Below are 19,906 nucleotides of genomic sequence, written 5' to 3' on the forward strand. Positions count from 1 at the left end.
TTGAAAGTCATAATGGGGAAAAAGTGAGAAATTCGTTTGGTTAAATGGATGATTATCCGTAACAACACACAAATATAACCTCGTTAGTCATAGAAAAAAACCTCCTTAGCTATTCGCTTGACCCCAACTGTGTCTGTTTGGCACGGAGTGTATCCATCTACGTGGATGAGCTCCATGTGTCGCTTAGCCTTGCTGGCCGGGCTAATGCGCAAACCAAATATGATATACTATACGGGAATGTATATGCTGCGGATATATGTGCGGCGCAGCATCTGCCACAGATTTGCAAGCGTTTCACAAATAGCAACAACAGCAGCAGCAACAGCAGTGGCAACAACATCAGCATCCCATCAGCAACAAGCTGCAAGGACCAAAACGCCAGCTGCCGCAAATGGCACGCATGAAAATGAAAGGCCCATCGAATGGGCGCGTTCATTGAGAATTTATTTCAATAAGAGAAATGAGGAAAAAGGAGAAAAAAAACCAAAATAGGAGGGGAAGTACGTAGAGGCGGGGGTACATACCGCTTATAGGGTATAAGGTACGTATCTTGAAAGGCAGCTCTAAAGGCCATCGGAAACTATAATCACGTATGTGCATATGTCTCGGGCAACACGAGTCTGCCAGGATATCAGCGCTAAGTGCTCTTGTTGCATGCTGCACAAGTAATTAAGATTAGTGACTCAATATGCACACAAAACACACACACAGGCATTAATATACGTATTCGTCTGAAGACAGGATTCCTCAGACAAACAACTTAACTTGTTCTATGCCATCCTGCTTGTTCTGTTTTAGCTGCACTCTGCAAAAATTTAACAGGATATTCTAGTCGTCCTCTCTGTCTTAAAGGATCTTAAAGGGGGAAATGAAAAATGAACTGAATTTTAAAGCAATTTAAATGCTTCAAAAGTTTTAATTTGTTTCTTTACATATTATCAACGCATACCTGCAACAGTTTCAATGATTTATAATATAATCGAGTCGAAAAAAATCATTTTTACAATTTTATTAATGTAACTAAGTGTTCCTTAGAATGCGTTTATATTGCTTTTGGGTAAATTATCATTGTCAAATCATAATTATTGCTATGAAGTTAACAAGCTGTTTTATTTGTCTTTAAAATATTGATAAGTATTAAGAAAAAATTAGATATACTCCACATAAAGGCATTGAAATACCAAGTATTACTAAGAATTTAATACAATTTAATCCCTTGATTAAAGTTCAGTGTAGAGAATTCTAAGCTTTAATTTCTATCTCATCCAAGTAATGTGTATCTTCGCATGGCTTCTCTTACACTTGGAATTACCAATTTACACAGCACAGATTTGCCGAAAGCATCTTCCTTTGTGCGAATGAGTGTTGGCTCCGTAATTCCCACAAATTGAAGAATCAACTCGGTTCCTTGATTGATGCCTAACCCTCTGCAGTTTTGACTTCTCCGGGGGTTCTAATTGAATCAACTGCTGCAAAGGGAGAATGAGGCCTCAGATATTCAAAGTATTTCCAAAGCGGCTGCATCCTGAAAGCCATTAGTTTATGGATAGCAAACAAAACAAATGCCAGAGGGCGCTAACCTAAGCCTGATCCGAGTCTCAGTCCCAGTCCCCTTCCCTAAACGAGTTCTTATCCCAGTCCCGAAATGAAATTCAAGATCTGGGTGCAGCAGAAACCAGAACCTAGGACCAGAGGAACCTGGGTCAGGAATCAGGAATCAGCTGCTGTTGCATCCACGCAGAGGAAAATGGAAAATGAAATAATGCCAATGTGGACAGCTGTCGGAAAATTGTTGAAAGGCGAGTGAAAAGCGGTCTTCGCTCTCTGTATGGGGTTCAGTTTGCCCTTGGGCTGTTTTTTACAGGGGTTTTCGGTCCTGGCATCAGCAGTCATCATTATCATGCAGAATGCAGTTTTCGGCACTGCGAGAAAACTTGTTTCTTGATGTAATATAACCCCTTTGACCATGAAAGAGTTTAAAGTTCTAAAGTTATTAAAAATATCGAACTAAAAATGGGACTTCCCCTTTAAAACCTGTTTTAAATTGGCTGAGTTGCATATCCTTAGATTTATAATAGCTGTTCTTTTATTATATTGAATCTAGTTAAACTTTATAAACAAGTTTTTCCTGTAATCCTATTTTACAAACCTTTATTTTGTGGCTTAGAGTATCTTTCTCGTAAATATCGATTTTGTTCAGTGTGTGTTTATGTAGATCATCGACTGATGTCCCGTCTGCAGATCGCTGGGCGAGTCCTTGTCCTTTTTATTTTATTTTGCTTGCCTCTCGCTACCTGGACCGCACCTCAACTTTTGGGCCAGGGTTCGTGCCCTGCCCCTTCCCCTTCCCCTGTTCCCTTCGAATTCCTCACTCATGAGGAGAGGTCTTTGAACTCCAGGACTCGTCTAACGATTTGTGGGTTTCATTCGCTTTTGTTGTCCGACTGCAACAGCTGCCAATTTTACTGGAAAGAGAGAGAGGGAGAGAATCCCTATCCCTATAACGATCCCAGTGAGATTTCCCCCAGCCCACTATCCCAACTTCATATCCCTATCTCAACACCAGACCCGATTCGTCCGAAAGTCCGAAACAAATGTAATTAAAAATACAAAGTTTCGAATTACCGGAATGGTAACTGGATTCTGAAATGAACTGGAACTGGAAATGGACACACGCGCGTCCAGTTTTGGGGAAGCCCCGCAAGTATCCACCATATCCTTCATATCCTGTTGCCGGATATGCTAATAAGTTGGCCCATCAAAACTGGGCAAAGTGCAATTTCGGGCGATGACGTAAACTCGCCTTTATTTCACTTCCCCTCGTTGTGATGTTGTTATTGTTCTTTTGTTTTTTTTTTACCTGTTTGCTGTTTCTATGCAGACGCCAAATGCCAAAAATGGGGTGGAGTTGGGTGGTGCAGGGTGCTATAGGGTGGTGAAAGAGGAAGTGGATGTGGAAGTGGAAGTGGTGGTGCCGTGTTGCTCTGATGATGATGATGATGATGATGACGATGGGGTGGTGGTTGTTGCACACAGCCATTCAAAAAGGAGTAACAATGAAATTACAGCAGGAACAGGAATAAATAGCATTTGGGAAAAACTCGAATATACCGAATGCCGAAAACCCAGAGCCAGAGCCAGAACCAGACTCAAATTCAAACCTAAACTCAAACTCAGACTACCCGACTTGCAGACTCCCGGGCACAGACATCGCGAATACAATAAAGATGAAAGAGAAGTCAATTGCGTGGCCATCGAAGCGTGAATACTCTTTGTCGTGCCAACTGATTGGTTTATGGTGCCATAAACTACACGAGTCACACGGCGACAAAGGGCACGGAATCCTAATCAAAGGAAGCTTTACAAATTACATGTTGCTCGGCTTCACCGCTTTACATACAGCTCGATTGTTTCAGTTCCTTATTGTATCGGTTATTGGAAATACTTTGGGTTTTACTTGAAGTTCTCGCTGAACATATGTCCGCGAATCAATGGGGTATAAAGGTATCCCTAAGTGGAATAAAGGAAATCAAATAAAATTCGCCGATGCAGTAAAGCAGTATTTTTAAACATCAATTGTCTAATAAATTAAAAAGGAATTTATATTCAAATATAACAAATTCCTCGCTAAATTCTGGATGAATATAAAATATTTTATAATACGCATAAGGAATCGAAATTTTTCATTTTAAGTGTATGTAAATTAAATGACTTATTTAACAACGGTCTGTTTTTAAATCTCTTGCTTACAAAGTGCACTTAACTTAGTATACTTGTTAAATATACAAAATATATAAGCTTTTCTCCATTAAGTACCAAAAACTGCACCAAGTCTGACAACAAAAAACATAAGAATCGTAATATATTATATTTATTTCTTAAAAAAGTTGATCTATAATTAACAGTGATTAAGAAGTATAACAAATATTTAAATTTAATCAAATTATAATAAAATTCTAAGTATTATGTGCCACGATTTCTGATCTTAGCATACTTTCCCCGTAAATTTCCATATCCTTTCCTATAGGGCATGAACAATATACAATTCAGAATCAGACCCAGACTCAGTCTGGTACTCTCGTGCTGTTTCCACTTTAATACATCATTGAATGGAGAACGGAATGAGCATGCCAGACACCTGGTTCCCTTGGGCTCTGTACCTTTGTGAATTTTTACCTCCGTACCGCTGCCGCTGGCTTGCTTTTCCCTTTGGCCCTCGGCTAGCTCTGGGTGCCCAGTTGAGCGGGGCAGGGGTGATATAAGGAGGAGAAGGAGGATAGGATCAACAGTTTCTGGTTATAGCTCGGCTACAGCTGCCGTCGACGTCACTTCCGTGCCACGCGAGCGTCACACTTCAGTCGAGGAGGGAGCGAGACAGAGCGATATACGACCATATAGAGGGGATATACGATATATACGTGAATAGGGTTGGGTCGCCGGACTGGGTTGGGGCGTCGGTTATAGCCAAAGTTTCGGGGCAACTCGCTAGGCAACGCCAAATAGCCCTTGGCAAGCTGACAAGCCGAATGGCGACTGCAGCCAGTGGGGTGTGCATTTTAGATTGGGCTTAGAGCTGGGCGTAATGCCCACCCATCAGCGGGAAATGGAGAAAAAAAGAAAGGGGGAAACACCCAAAACAGCTGGGCCAGCTGCAGCACTTGTAGAGCATTTCCTGCTCCTGCTCCTGCTCCTGGCTGCTGGTCCTTGCTTCCCTGCTCCTGGCAACTCCCACTCCTGCTTTTGCTTTTGCTCCTGCTGCTTTTTGCACGCTCGCAAACGCGCTCAACTGAATCCCCGCAACTGGGCTGCGGTGCACCTTTCGTACTCTCGGACACACCACCCCCCACTCAAAACTAAATAAACCAACAACTTTCAACAAAATCCAATGGGTTGACCAACGAGATACCCTTCTGGATTTGTTTAAGAAATTATATTAGTCATATAATACAATTTCACATTTATTAAGTTGCTATTTAGTGTTAAAATATATTTTAAAGGGTATTTAAATTTATAAATATATATTTAAATATTTACAATATTGGATGTGGTACAATAGCTTAAATTCCTAAACTATTTAGTTAGAACTTTAATAATTCAACAAAAGTTTAAAAATATTATTTTGATACCAGTATTGGTGTTTTGTACTATTACAATATATCAAATTCTTGAAGTCTATGGGTTGAATTAATGATGTCCTATACAACGCAATTTTGTTAGCGTTATTTTTATCACCATAGCCTAATGATCGGCTGTTAATTTCTACTAAAAAATCATTTGAAAAATAAATTGAAAGTCTAAATAAACCTAATTAGGAGTATTAAAAAGAGGTCCTTAGACCTGGACTATTAAAAAAATATCATTTGAACCTACATTTTTATAACCCATAATCTAGATAGTAGACCAACAACAGCGAAGGTTGCCGATCAAGTACTTGTCCTCATGGACCCCATACATATCGCCCGAAAACGTGTCGGAAACACCACCCTGGCAAGCCTTTAAGCCCATTTGAAATACTCCCTCGCAGGGTATAGAACATGGAATAAACAAAAACTAATAGCTGCAAACTTAGCACACACACCGCACCGCTCGTAAAACACGAAACAGGAAAGGCTGTCGCTGCATTAACCATATTGTCCTTGTTCCAGGTGAGCGCGCCCCATTCCGCCCGTCGTCCTCTGCCGGCTGCATAATTTTGGTAGCAGCACCTATGGCCGCTTTTCCTCTGCAACAACCAAACTATTCTACATTTTCCTGTCGTGACGCGTGGCCCAAGTTCCGATTCGCTAGCCAAAGCCAAAACCATATGGCCCACATGGAGTTGTAGAGCTTGAATCGCCTCAGTGCCTCACCATCTGCAGTCTACCTTCCGGATCGAGGTTGGTATATTCCAAGAGAGGGTGTGGAGTGTGCGCGTGGCCAGCGATCGAGGTCCTCTATGGGGAGTGGGTCCTGAATTCCTCAAGGAGGCGGAGGGCGTGACCAACGAAGCGCAACAATTTCGTCGTGGGCCGCATAAAGCGCATCTTGTTCGGAATCGCCTTCAAGTCTGTTGGCTGGAAAAGCAGATTACCATTTGCAAGGAGCCGCGTGCCAGGCGAGCGGTTTCGTCAACAACTTAAGAAAGGACATGCATTGAGAGAAATATACTGTGGGGTTTTCAAATATTATTATTAAAGTAGTTTTAATAAAATTATAAAACCTGCAGAGAAAATAAAACCAAAAGTACTTTTCAAGGTAAAGGGATTCTAATACCAAAAGTCTAAAAAGTAATATACTACTTTTTAAATCAGTAAAAATCTTAAGTATATAATACAAATTATAAAATCGTATAAGCTTATTACTATACTTATTTTTTAGATCTTAAGCCTTAAGGAGTTAAAAAAAAAAATTGTTAACGTTACTAACAATATTTTTATTACTCCATTTACTAAACTGATGATAAATTATTTTATCTTGCGGGTTATCTCGGGTACACCTTGAAAAAATAACTTTCTGACAGTGTAACTTGGGTGGGGTTGAACGGGGCATATTTAAGGCTTCTACTTAGGACCTGGGCGTAGGGCGAGTCCAATTCCTTTTTTTTTATAATTAGTCCAACCGAATTCCACAGATGGTCTATACGTTACTTTAACATTAATATTTACATACCGCTGTCCATTTCCAAGGAATGCCCGAGGAGGTCGAGGTCCTTATGGCCTGTCACTTCGCGAGATGGATGGACAGATAGATCGGTGGGCACTTTTTGGTTTTCCTCAAAAAATTCGAAATAGTTTAAACAAGGAAACCATACAACAAAAGGTTACATCTGTTTCGGGTTTTCGATGATTGGGGTTGGCTGGGGAGCAGGAAGTGGGTTGGACAAAGGACCCGGCGGATACCATAGTAAGCCGAATGAAAATTCCAATGAAAAGTATAATTTTTAAAAGGACTGCAACCAACGGCTGCAGAAGCGACGCTAAGCTCGTCTGAGGCAGACAAATTGTCTGTTGTCGCTGGCTAATTAAAAGGTTAAGAACTTTGTAATTTAAGTGTCTGATTATGCAAAGCTCCAGCTCCCCGTTCAGCTAACCGAAGCTCCACTTTAATTAATTAGTTTTGTGTGTGTGTTGCACTGACTGAGAATGCCAACAGATTGTATATGTAAGGAAGTTACTTTTCAAGATGTTCGGGGGATTTTATAGTGGGTCATTCTGGGCAGATTGTTCAACAGCTTCTGGAAGATTTTGTGAACTTTTTGTTTTGTAAAATGGAATTTCTGTACCCAATAAGGGAGTATTACAATTGTTTCTAAGAGCTTTAAGATGTATTTTATTGATTTCCTTAATCTCAGTGCAATGTCTCTTAAAGGCTATCATAAAGTATGTTCTATTGGTATTAATTGTCAAATTAATTTAGTTATATCCTTGTTTCGACCATAAATCGATACATTAACGAACACATTTACAAATATAAATATTTGGCAGACTTCAAAATGCAGGACCCCTTTCATGGTATTACAAAAACCTAGATATAAGTTCCAAAATCGAGTTCATTTCGTCCTGGAAGCGTGGCATATGACACATCCAGCTGTCAATCAAAACGAACTCGGCAGGAGCTGCAATTAATCATCCAACGATTTGAGTTGCCGCACTCATATCCGACCTCTGTGATCTGGCAAGAAAACCACTTATTCATGGCCAGTGGAGGGCCGTCGGAAGAGTGAGGGCGACAGAAGTTAGTTTGTGCTGTTTATCTTGTACTAACTGAGTTAGAACCCAAGGACCAGCGACTGTTGCATCCCCTCACCCTCTACCCCACCGTATATATGTATATATTTAGGGAACGAGAACTACACCCGCTGTACCACCCCGTCGTTGGCAATTTGTTCAAAATCAGAGCCAAGCAACAAATGCAATGCAACAGCAATTAACTCGGCACAACTGCCACATTCTGGGCGAAAAATCCACCCTGTGAATGGGAGCCTGAAGCGGCCAAGAGCCAAGAGCCAAGAGCCGCGAGCCCCGAGCCGAAAAAGTTCCAAAAGGGCCAAAGAGCCATGAGCCAATTCTCAGGTATGGCTGGGGTCCTTTCCCCCCCGAAAGAAAGGCATGGAGTGGGAGGGGTGGAGAAATGGAGAGAGAGAGGCGCAACAATTTTGAAATTGGGAGAAAGCAACAGCGGGGAATGCTACGGCAATGGAACACTTCCTGATTGTTGCCTGTTCTATAGAGAGGTTCTACACCATGCGATTTTATAAAAAAAAGTTAAAAAACACTTCATTCAAAGGGTTTTTTAATATCTTTAAGGCATAAAAACTACCCTTAGTATGTTATAAATTACTTTTCGTATTTTTTATCCCTTTATAATCTTCTTTAATTTAATAATTTTAAAATTCCTACGTTCGTAGCAGCCCCCAGGACAAGCAACAGCAATAGCAACAGCTATGCTTCCTTACTTGGGGGTTGGATTTTAGGGGCTGTGCCGCTCTCAGGCGTTCCGCTCTCGCACTCTCTCGCTCTTCCCTTCGGCTGGCGAGACGATTTCGGTCGCGGTTTCGGTTTCCCATCGTTCTCCGGGGGTGGACCACCCTTATAAGCAGGCTCTCGGGCCGTACGACTCTCATAAGCATTCAAGAGTTGCTTACGTTCGGTTCGTTCGCATTTCTTCTCTATCTTATATAATATTATATTTTCTCCTAAATCAATTTTTTCACTACCAACAACAACAACAATAATAACAACTCAACTATTCTCAACTCGCGTCAACCTTAACTTAACTTTCTCAACCAAAAAAAACTACAACTCTACCACTACAACTCTGTCAACTTTCCGTTTTTAAACTGAAATCTACCAAAAAACAAAACATTTATTTTTGACTCGACCATCGAACAAGTTTTGTTTCCAAACCAAAAAAAAAAAAAGCCGAGGAGAAAATTGCCAGTCAAAAACCGAGAAAGGAAAAGGATACCCCCAAAAAAAAAAAGAATATCCCCCCCGTTATGTTTTGAGTCCGATTCCGTGTTAAAAACAAACGTAAACGTAAACGCAAATGTAAATGTAAAAATCGATAAGCCACACGCAGCCAGCCAACTGAACGCGAACGTGTCCGTGTGTGTTCCGTGGAGCGAGGGGAGGACGCAGAAGACGGGGGGTACTGACCAAAAATCGGTGGCCCTGGCCAAAAACGCAAAAACTCCGGCCCAACAAATATAAAAAAAGAAAAGCAAAAAACACGAGAGAAAGAGCAGAAACTCCAGCCCAAATGACGGATACGGGTCTGACAACGAATCAAGCGCCGAAATGTGTGAAGTGGCTGTGAAACCCGAGGAATCCTAACTAAAAAACAAAAAAAAAACCAAAAAAAGGAAAACCAATTTACAATAAAATGCAAATTACTAAGAATATTTAACCGAAACACTCCACACCACACACCACACACACACATGAAAACACACTCGGCAGGATAGCAGAAATGCCAGGCCTGGAACTCAACAACCACAAGCTGTACGACTAAAACTTTAAGAGATCTTTCGGCGAGCCAAACTCTATATACAATATATATATTTTCACATGCGAGATAACAACAGCAACGTTTCCTTTCCGCTTTTGCCACAAATAATACCCCCTGAGACGGTCTTTGCTCGCTCGAAAATCGCCACTAGCTTCAGCACTTAGCCCTCTAAGATCTACTAACTGGATCCTGAACCCAGCCAAACTTCATAACTCTAACCTCAACTAAGAAAAGGAAGACCAGAAGATGCCGCGCTGCCTGATAGCCAAGAAGTGGAAGGCCTATCCCTGGTTGGATCGGACGGAGGATAATACTAGCCAGCAGCAACAGCAGCAACATCAGAGTGCCGCCAACTCCGCCAGAGATCTCGAGGAGCTGCATCTCAAGTCCAGACGCTCTACGCTGGATGAGGATGAGGAGATCGATGTGGTGGGCGATAAATTCCTGATTAAGCTGGAAAAGCAACGCACAACAGCAGATGCAGCAGCAGCAACACAAGCAGCAGCAGCAGCAGCAACATCCTCGGAAGCAGCAACATCGCACAGCAGCAGCAGCAACAGCAGCAACATGGAGGCCGCGACGACGACAACATCGAAGTGCTGGGGCCCCAGTTCACCCACGGCGGGCACTACGGCTCCAAGTCCGCCTCCTCATTCCCCGGAGGCGGCGACGCGAGTGGCCGGCAATGTTTACAACGGTAAGTTCGCCCCCGGGAAAGTGGGGAAGCGGGAAAATCGGAAAATTCAGAGGGGGCGCACGTAATCGCTGTCATTGATGTGGCCATTGTGCGATTGCGAAACAATTCCGAATCAATTTAATTGCCTTTGTTGTCACTCAATATTGTTTGCGATTCCGGCCAGAGGGCTACCCTCATTGGCAAATGCCAACTCGGTTTCCCTTCGGCGTGAAAACAATGGCAAATGGCGAAATTAAACCGTTTGTCTGGATCTGGGTCCTTCGTTTTGCTGCAATATGTGCCCAGTCAAAGCTTTTTACGTGCAATTGCAAAATTAATTATTCAGAGGAAATTAGAAATTAAATAGGTAGTTTCCTAGCAGTCTAGGTAACCATTAATGAAGACTGGTATGTCCTTTAAGGACACAAGAACTAAAGCCTTTGTTTGACTAATCATATCATATTTAATCATTCTTTTATCCAAAATCGTTAGCGTTTTTAAGTGTTTTATTATAAAAGGCCGCAAAGAAAGTTTTCTTTGCGCATCCTTTAAGAAAATATAATCTTCTTTGGCACATAAAAACTACTATGGTTATCATAGCACAACCACAGGCTTGGTCTTATGATATTCAAGTTGACCTTTCAAAGTTTGTCCTTGGATTATAGAAATTATACTCAGAGGAATCATAAAGTGGAACCATGTGACGGCAGCAGCCCTTCAGTTTACAATAAATGCTATTGTTTAAAGTTCTCAAAAAGAAAAAGCTCGGTAAGAAGGACAAAGGATAAATGTTTTGGCAGCTTATAAAAGAAAAGGAAACAGAAGTTTTTATAATTTAAAAGTTTTTAAAGGTACACGTGCAGAAAGTTAAGGAAACTTAACTAATTTTTGCTGACAAGCAATTTTAGTATTAAATAACAAACTTTGTAGGGTAATACATTTTTTTATGATTCTTAAAAAAGACAGTTCTAATTACAAGAAAAGTATAGCATACTTAAGGGATAATACTATTAGAGAACTACTATCCTCTTTACTTTTCAAGCGATTTTCGTTATTAAACATATCATATCAGAGTATTTTACAAGGGTTTTCTGGATTATAAGTCCTTCTGTGTATTTTAATCCCCCTTAACTATTGATGAATATATCTTAACACATGTTTTCCCCTTTATTTTTTCCCTCCTTACAGGCTACACCCGCGAACTGTCACCGCTGCACTACACCGCGTACCTGCCCCGCATGGAGAGCGAGATAACCGTGATCCGAGCCGCGGCCACAGCCCTGGTGGCTGCCAGATCCTCCTCCGGAAACGGAAGTGGAGACCAGCACCTGGCCGCCTACCAAACACCGCCCTCGTCCACCACTTCATCACCCTCCTGCTCGCCCAGCGGCGCCGGCGATCGGTACAGTCCGCTCTCGAGTGGCCAGACCTCCAGCGAAAGGAAGTGCTTCAGCAGTACGGGGGCCACACTGTCGCTGCCGCCAAAGAAGAAGGACATCTACAGGCCGTACTCACTGGATGACAAGCCGGCGCACGGGTATCGGAGGAGGATTCCGGCGGAGGAGGACCTGCATGCGGCACATGCCATCCTGGATCTGAGTGCCAGCACCGCCTTCCACCCGCCCACGCAGCCTCACCAGCTGCAGCAGCAGCAGCAGCAACAGCAGCAACAACATCACCATGCACAGCAGCAACACCTTGCCCCGCAGCAACACCATTACTTGCCACTGCAGCAGCAACAGCCGCAGCAGCAGCAGCAGCAGGCACACCACACCCACTTGCCAGCTCTCGAGGCGCATGCGCATCTGCGCAGCAGTTCCATTGCCGAACTTGCAGCAGCGGCCAGTGTGGTAAATGAGCAACGCCCCGCCAGCAATGCCTCGAGTGCCAGCAGCAATCACATGCCCAGCAGTCCCAGCAGCAACTCGAGCAGCAGCAGCAGCACCAGTGGTCAGGTGCAGAACGAGAACAGCAATACGACCAACACGAATCAGGATGGCGAGTGCCTCCAGGATGGTGAACATGGTGGCGGAGCATCTGGAGCATCGGCCAAAACGGTGGCCTACACCTACGAGGCCTTCTTCGTGAGCGATGGCCGCTCGAAGCGCAAGCATGTGGCGGATCCGGCAGCCGCCTCCAGCGGAGTGCCCACTCCCGACCAGCAGAAGACCAAGTACACCTGCTCGGAGTGTGGCAAGCAGTATGCCACCTCCAGTAATTTGTCGCGCCACAAGCAAACGCATCGCTCGCTGGACTCGCAGTCGGCCAAAAAGTGCCACACCTGTGGCAAGGCCTATGTTTCGATGCCCGCCCTGGCGATGCACTTGCTCACCCACAAGCTATCGCACAGTTGTGGCGTCTGTGGCAAGCTGTTCTCCCGACCCTGGCTGCTGCAGGGACACCTGAGATCCCACACGGGCGAGAAGCCCTATGGGTGTGCGCACTGCGGCAAGGCCTTTGCGGATCGCTCCAATCTTCGGGCACACATGCAAACCCATTCGGTGGACAAGAACTTCGAATGCAAGCGGTGCCACAAGACCTTCGCTTTGAAGTCGTACCTCAACAAGCACTTGGAGTCGGCCTGCCTGAAGGACGAGGAGGAGCTGATGATGTCCATGTCGCTGTCCATGCATGATAGCAACAGTGAGAGCGGGGCAAGTATGGCCTCGTCGCCGCCACATGAGTTCCTTGAGCGCGTGAAGCTCGAGGGCAGTGGAGGACCCACTTATGCCATGTAAGCATAAAACACAGGGGGGTGCCAGAGAAGTCTCTAGAGTTTGGAAATCCCAAGCTAAGTTGTAAGGATCCGGCTCGTAGGACCAACATGTATAAAGAAAGCAATGGCCGAGGCTTCGAAATTTGAGAGATTCCTTTGGCATTACCCATACAAAAGAGGAAGGATGTGCTGTAACTGCATAGCTGGTTAGTTAATTTACCGTTAATGTTAAAGTTACCGTTACCATTTACAACTAGGTTAACCGATAGCCGTTTTTATAGAAGATACATACATCACAATACGTCCAAGAGCAAAGTGTAGTAGAGTAACACAGAGACTGTAGAAATTCGCATTAGGCAGCCAAGCAACAAAATACTCAATGGGTGTGCTCCCGAAATCTCTCTGGCGATTTGAAAACTCCTTTTTTCAAGGTGCCTCCAAAAGTATGCAAAGGAAACTTACAAATGCGAAGAGAGCTTTCGGGAACACCCCCATGTTAACCAACTCAAAATGGTTCTTCTTTTAAACTTAAGTGAGTTGAACATTCCTTAAAACCCTACACATTCCAAAAACGAAAAAAAAACACTAAACAACACCCCAAACACACAGAGAGCCTTGTGTATGAGGTGCTAAAGCCACATGCATTCCGAGAACCTGAAGAAATCTAAGCAATTCTAGCAGCTATCTTATCTATCTTAAATCTTACCAAAACAAAAGCAAACACACACACATAGAGTACTATATTTAAATGCATATATAGAGTGTACTATAACCTGTAGCTAAACCAAACAAACGAACGTTTTAATCTACCCACTCTCTCCAACTAACTCTCGAAGAACACTCTCCTCTAGCTAACTCTAACTCTAACTCTAATTCTTACTCGAACAATATCTCCCTACTCTCTATCTCTATCTCTTTAATCGACAACGTTGACGACGACGGCGAAGTGATTAAAATTAATGCAACGAATACAAAAGCAAATGCAATGTTTCTCAAACAACGAATTAGGACTTAAGGGCAGCCTATCTATAAGCAGTAATTACGAGTGCTAGCCACTAAGCAATTTTAAACTAAGTCACACGAAAGCGACATTTAAGCACTCAACAATTTTTAGATTCGATATAAAGACAACGATACAAATTAATCAAAAAGCAACCAAGCAAGCAAGCAACAAATAACGAAACGCAAAGCAATATTTAGTCGGGTGTTGCGAACCGGTTCAAGTGGGAGCGGTTCATCGAATGTTAACAAACCGAAACTAGAAAACAACAAGGACCAAATGAAACTCCCCGAGAACTGGTTGTGTAAGCCTCATATTAACCCTTGTAGAAAGCATCACGATCACGTTTATATAGGTCAAGTCCCCCAATTAGTTCACTCCGAAATTAAATCATTTATGGCTAGAAGAGCATTGCAGAAGTCACAGAGGGCGGTTCGAGAAACATAACCTTATTTTTTGGGCGCTTTTTTCTCAGTCAATTAGCACTGCTACCCAGTGAATCATTATTTATTTTAGTCCTTAGAAGTGAACATCTAGTCGCTGTTTAACAGCAAAACTCACTTACTTAATACCAAAGCCATTCCCAGTTTTTAGTATCCACAAACATTGCATTCCGTTCAAGGCCCAATTAGGAGTACAACCAGCGAATAAGACCAAAGAAATCGGGGGAACCCAAAAGCCCCAAGTATTCGATCGCATAGAGAGAACCCCTCAATCGCAGAACAGAGCAGAACAAATATCGAGTGTGATCTAGTCTCAAGCATTTAACAGTACACTTCGTCCATGCGTGAATAATACTTTTGCACTTTTTCGACACTTAACCGACCTAGTACGATATTACTTAGCCCTATATTATGTAACTGTAACTCATATTCATTCATTCAATCATTTACTCATCCATCTTCATACTCACACAAAAGCTCACACACACAACGCCACTCAATCGCTGCACAAATCTGTAAATATTAGGATATATAGCGTATACATCAGCATTATAATCATTAACTGAAATCAGCTTCAGCAACCGATCTCAAAGAGGAAGTGGGGAAAGAAGTGCAACGAACATTTTGTAGCCCTAGTCGTAGCCAAGTTTAGATGACCCAAAAACCAAACCAAAGTTGTTGGTATTTCTAAGCGGGTATCTGGGAATATGAATATAGAAGATATATACATCTAGAATACGTATGTAGTTGCGTAATATTTACAAAGCATATATTATATACAGCTAGGGTTAGTCTTCAGACATGTACTCGTAAGTTAAACTAGTAAGTATAATCACGAAATTATTTTTATACTGTTGTTCGGAGAAGGGAGCGTCGGACGAGAGAGATGGCAACACTTTTAAGGAATAATATTAATCGAATAATCGAGACGAGATCGCAATCGGCATCGACTAAATCGGCTAAAGTACCAAAGCAAATACTCAAACATGAAAATAAGAACCCCTGCAAACCGCAAGACAAATTACAATTACAATTATTTCAATTACAACTACAATTAATTATATATAATATATAGCGTTATCTAGAATATAGTCAACTATTATTTACGTATCGTTTATAATTTATCGAAGCGAGAAATGTAATGAATATTTATGAAATTTGCATTATGAGAATGTTGAATTGAATTGAAGCCCGGCAATAATATTAAATTTTAAAAATTTTGTATAACAATTGTATAGAAGGCGATGGAAAGTAAAGCAATAACTTAACTTAACTAACGAGTTAATCGATTTATTAGTCTTAAAGAATACTGTAAGGTTGGAACTACTTACAATTAGCAATCGAAGCACACTTGTAAAAACGATAAAACAAAGCAAAAACAAATGGTAAAACGAGAGAAGCAATTATAAAGTTACAAATATACAATACATATTAAATAACCACACATTTTACAAGCGAAACAATGTTTTTTATTTATAAACCAATTCGGAGTATTTATTATTTCAACTGGCTTTTGTTGCTGAGTAATTTTTGATGAATATAAAACGAAGAAGAACCCAAAGCAATTCGAATATTGTGATAGTCCAAATACATACTAACAATTTTCAGAACTATTCGTTAATTTTGCTCAAAGGAAGAAGCAAAAAAGAGAAATCAAATTGAGCTCCAGAAACTTTTAATAGTAATAACGTGTATCGAAAAGCAATAAAAAGTAGTGGTAAAGATTTATAAAAAACAGGAGGAGCAAATAAGGGGGTGCATATTTTAAAATTTGTAAAAGAAAACTCTCTATGAAACTACTAACTATACCCCCAGGCATATATACATACCTACTTGTATTTGGAAAAGCTTTAGTCCAAAATTAAGTTTTTCAGTTGTTCCAATCACGCACATACACAGAACCCAGATCATCCCATGATGTATTGTTAAACCCAAGGAAATTGTTAAAGTTGATACATTAGTAGCGTAGGACCCACATATACATTTAAATACACCCATTTACCCTGTACAGACGCATAAATGGAACCAGCGCAACGCGAAATGCAATTGTTGAATTCAGTATTTGTAGCATTAGGTTCATGATCCATTGTTTCCATTATCTGTTGCTGACACCACCCCCAACTGAACAACTGAACAACCCGAACAACCGAGCAACTGAACAACCGAACACCCATGGCAACACAATGTTGTGTTGTCCTTTTTGTGTCAATGCAGTTTAACGAGCGCTCGTTAGGCGGACGTGAACAAAGGGAAATGTAATAAAAAAGGAGGCGAATAAAAAAGGGGGTGGTACACCAGGGGTCTAAAACACCCCCACCAACCTCGCGGAAATTGCAAAAAAAATAATATGAAAGGGGGTGGTGTCCTTGCACGCATTTAATTCGAAAAAATTTTAATTTGCATAGTTTGCATTGAGCGTGATTTATTTATTTACCAAATCAAAATCACAAACCCCCCACCCCCCCACATGTATAAATAATTGAGCAAAAAATATAAAAGACTTGGCACGTTAACACTAATAATTCAAGAATTGAACATAACTAATAAAGTCATGAAAATTATATATAGCTGACAAAGAATAAGCAAGCGAGAACAAAAAATGAAAGACTTAACACTTTGAATATATATTATAATGGAGAAAAAGCTATACTTATTTACAGCTATTGTATTGTATATGGTATAATCATAGTGAATCGAAAGCAAAAGCAATTAACAAGAGCAACAAAAACGCAAAACGAAAGCAATAGAGCATTAAGGTAACTAAAAAGTATTAAATCGCATGTATCTATGAGTAAATATTTGGAATTCGTTATATTATTGCGATAAGTAAGGCGAAACCCCGAACATTTATGGCACTATACACTATATATATATAGCAAAAAAAAAAGGAATATAAACAATTTAGTTTACACGGGAATAAAAATCGAACGAAAAATCGAACAAAAAAGCGAAGAGAAACTCTGCAGAGGCGCAAACAAAAAAATAAGCAATAACTTATTATTAACGAGCCGTAGGGATTTTTGGATTTAGCTGGCAAACGATGAATTGATTAAACGATTATAACGATTATTAGTTATCGATATACAGATATATTAACAGGTAGAGTTGTTTTTTGCATATTGTTATCGCAACTTTTGTGCTGCTTGACGAGACCAATTGATGTACTACTTTATACAACGAAAACCAAGAAATCGAACGAAACTAATGAGAACTCATCTTATGTTTTTGCATAGGTGCATATTGTTGCGATAGATATACAAACCTATTTTGGTCGATTATACATAACACACGCCCCAGACATACATAGTTGAAAAACAGAGTTACTGCGTAGAGATTAAAAGGTCATTTTAACTTGTATTTAGAGCACTCACACATACAAACACGACACAAACACACAGACACAACGGTAGCATTGTAGAAAAGTAGAGTTGCAAAAAAATATTATTAAAAAGAAAGAGCGAACATAAATTTAAGCTTACAATTAGAGAACAACACAGCACCTTAGTGAGCCAGCAAAAATAAAATATAATGAATTCTGTACCTAGAAATACAAGAAACATCCACACACAAACAAACACACACACACACACGCAGGATACTAACAAACATTAATTATGTATTTAATTGCATCGAGACAAGCTAATCGAATATATATACATATATAAAGCGATATATGCAACTATAAATATATACACACAAGGACAAAAATGCGTTTATTATGCGATATATGCAAAACATTCTACATTATTAATTACGTGCATTATGTATATGACATTCATGTACATAAATGGCAGCGAAACACACACACAAACAAACATAAGGTCCTGGCTCAGGCTGTCAATCAAGGATATTGTAGGGAGAATCTAACAAGAAAATCCCGACAGGCCTGATTGGAGTCTCAGATACCAGGATCCGCCCTCGAAAGTCAATTTTACCAAATGGTCAATTTCAATTATGACTCAGATCGTTTCATGTTTTTCAGTAGTTTTTATGCTAAGTTGTTGAAAATTGTGCAGCTAATAAGACAGAACAGACAAACAAAAAACAAAAACGATGGGAAATCGATAAAGAATTTATGAATGTCTTCAGTTTGATTGCGTGGTTTCGACTAGAGTGCATCAATAAATATATAAAACTTATATACGCATTAAACGAGTATACTATATATTTTGTACTTAATCAATTGATTTGTATAATCCAACCAAAAAACACACACAACCACACACACACACACACCACAATGGCTAATCAATGCATAGTTACTAACGGGAAAAAACGGAGCCAAGCATTCTGTAAAACATCTAACATAAACGTACATAAGTATATTATATTTTCATAACACATGACAAATTTATACATGGAAAAACCAAAATGGAGAAAAACGAGATGGAGAAAAGTGCGACGATGCAAAACAACTTGCGTAGTAAATGAGAAAACAAACATAGTGAATAAAAAAAATAAAAATCTGACAAAAAAAAAAGCTACAGCCAAATGCGTTTGATTTCAATGGGTGGCTTTTGGTTTGGAAAACTCCGGGAAACTCGGAGATTCGGGGAAAAGGTTCCGTGTCAACTGCAGACTGTGGGAACTCCATTCAATGCAGTCTCACTTGGTCGAATCATCGGAACGGAAACTAAGTATTTTCCACGAAAAAGTAATTGCAGTTACACTTTTCCTTCGATCTGCCGTGTTTTCTCCGGAAGTGGAATCTTGCAAATTACTGTTGGCTGATTTTATATTGAATTTTAGACAAATAAATGGAAGAGTGCCAATGGTTTTAAATGGAAAGTGTGAGTTTCATTCAAATTATCACTTTCGTTTAACAATAGTAAATAGAACTTTACAAATTTTTCGAAGAATACAGGGCGTATGAGTTACTTTTCTTATTAGAAACTTGTTCCTAAAACTTTATAATTTTTAAGAAATAGTATTATTTATATATATTTTGTTATAAAATTAGGAGATTTTTATTTCTTTTGTTTTTTATTTTTAATGATTTTGACTTTCCAAATTGCTACTTTTTTTATTTTTGTAGAGGTTAGAAAATTTCTAAAATATTCAAGGTATAACAATCCTTACAAAAATAAAATATCAAATATAAAGTTGCGTCCTAAGCTTAAAAACATGTTATTTTAATCTCAAATTGAATAACAATTAACAATTTAAATATTTATCACGTTTAATGGCGTTATTTTCTTGGCCTTCAAGAACATGATTATAAATTCCGTTCATCCCACTTTAACACTGAGATTATCTGCTATTATTTAAGTCCTCGAGACGCGTGCCCTACATCCTTAAAGGACCACCTCAAATCAAAGCTAAATTCAACCTTAAGTACATGCCGGCGATTCCCCAGGGGAAATGTGACACGTTTGGCGTTGGATATGTTCGAGGACCAGAATCAGAACCAGAACCAGAACCCCTTCCGGCTGTATGGCTATGTTGTCAGCTAAATAAATTCCTGGCCCAACTGTGGCTGCCATAACTGCGAGTAACTGTGAGCCAAAAACAAGAAAGTAAACAATTTTCAAGCATAAACCAAGCCCCATGGACCACATAACCCCCTAAGCCCCATACCCCCT

General features: G+C 40.5%; 1 protein-coding gene across 1 annotated transcript; it reads left to right on the plus strand.

Moving 5' to 3' along the window:
* Window positions 1-8,616: 8,616 nt before the first annotated feature.
* On the plus strand, window positions 8,617-18,033 carry LOC119552855 (protein snail). Its single transcript, XM_037862731.1, has 2 exons — window positions 8,617-10,186; window positions 11,354-18,033. The coding sequence occupies exons 1-2, from the start codon at window positions 9,736-9,738 to the stop codon at window positions 12,901-12,903; spliced, it is 2,001 nt and encodes a 666-aa protein (XP_037718659.1). The 5' UTR covers window positions 8,617-9,735; the 3' UTR covers window positions 12,904-18,033.
* Window positions 18,034-19,906: the final 1,873 nt, after the last annotated feature.

Source organism: Drosophila subpulchrella, chromosome 3L (assembly GCF_014743375.2).
Source record: "Drosophila subpulchrella strain 33 F10 #4 breed RU33 chromosome 3L, RU_Dsub_v1.1 Primary Assembly, whole genome shotgun sequence".
Taxonomy (NCBI): Eukaryota; Metazoa; Arthropoda; class Insecta; order Diptera; family Drosophilidae; genus Drosophila; species Drosophila subpulchrella.

What these genes read in the sequence shown, in the direction of transcription:
- LOC119552855 (XM_037862731.1), top strand. Translation starts at nt 9,736, where the DNA reads ATGCCGCGCTGCCTGATAGCCAAGAAGTGGAAGGCCTATCCCTGGTTG. An exon ending in GGCCGGCAATGTTTACAACG is followed by an intron (nt 10,187 to 11,353) that starts GTAAGTTCGCCC and finishes CCCTCCTTACAG; the next exon opens with GCTACACCCGCGAACTGTCA.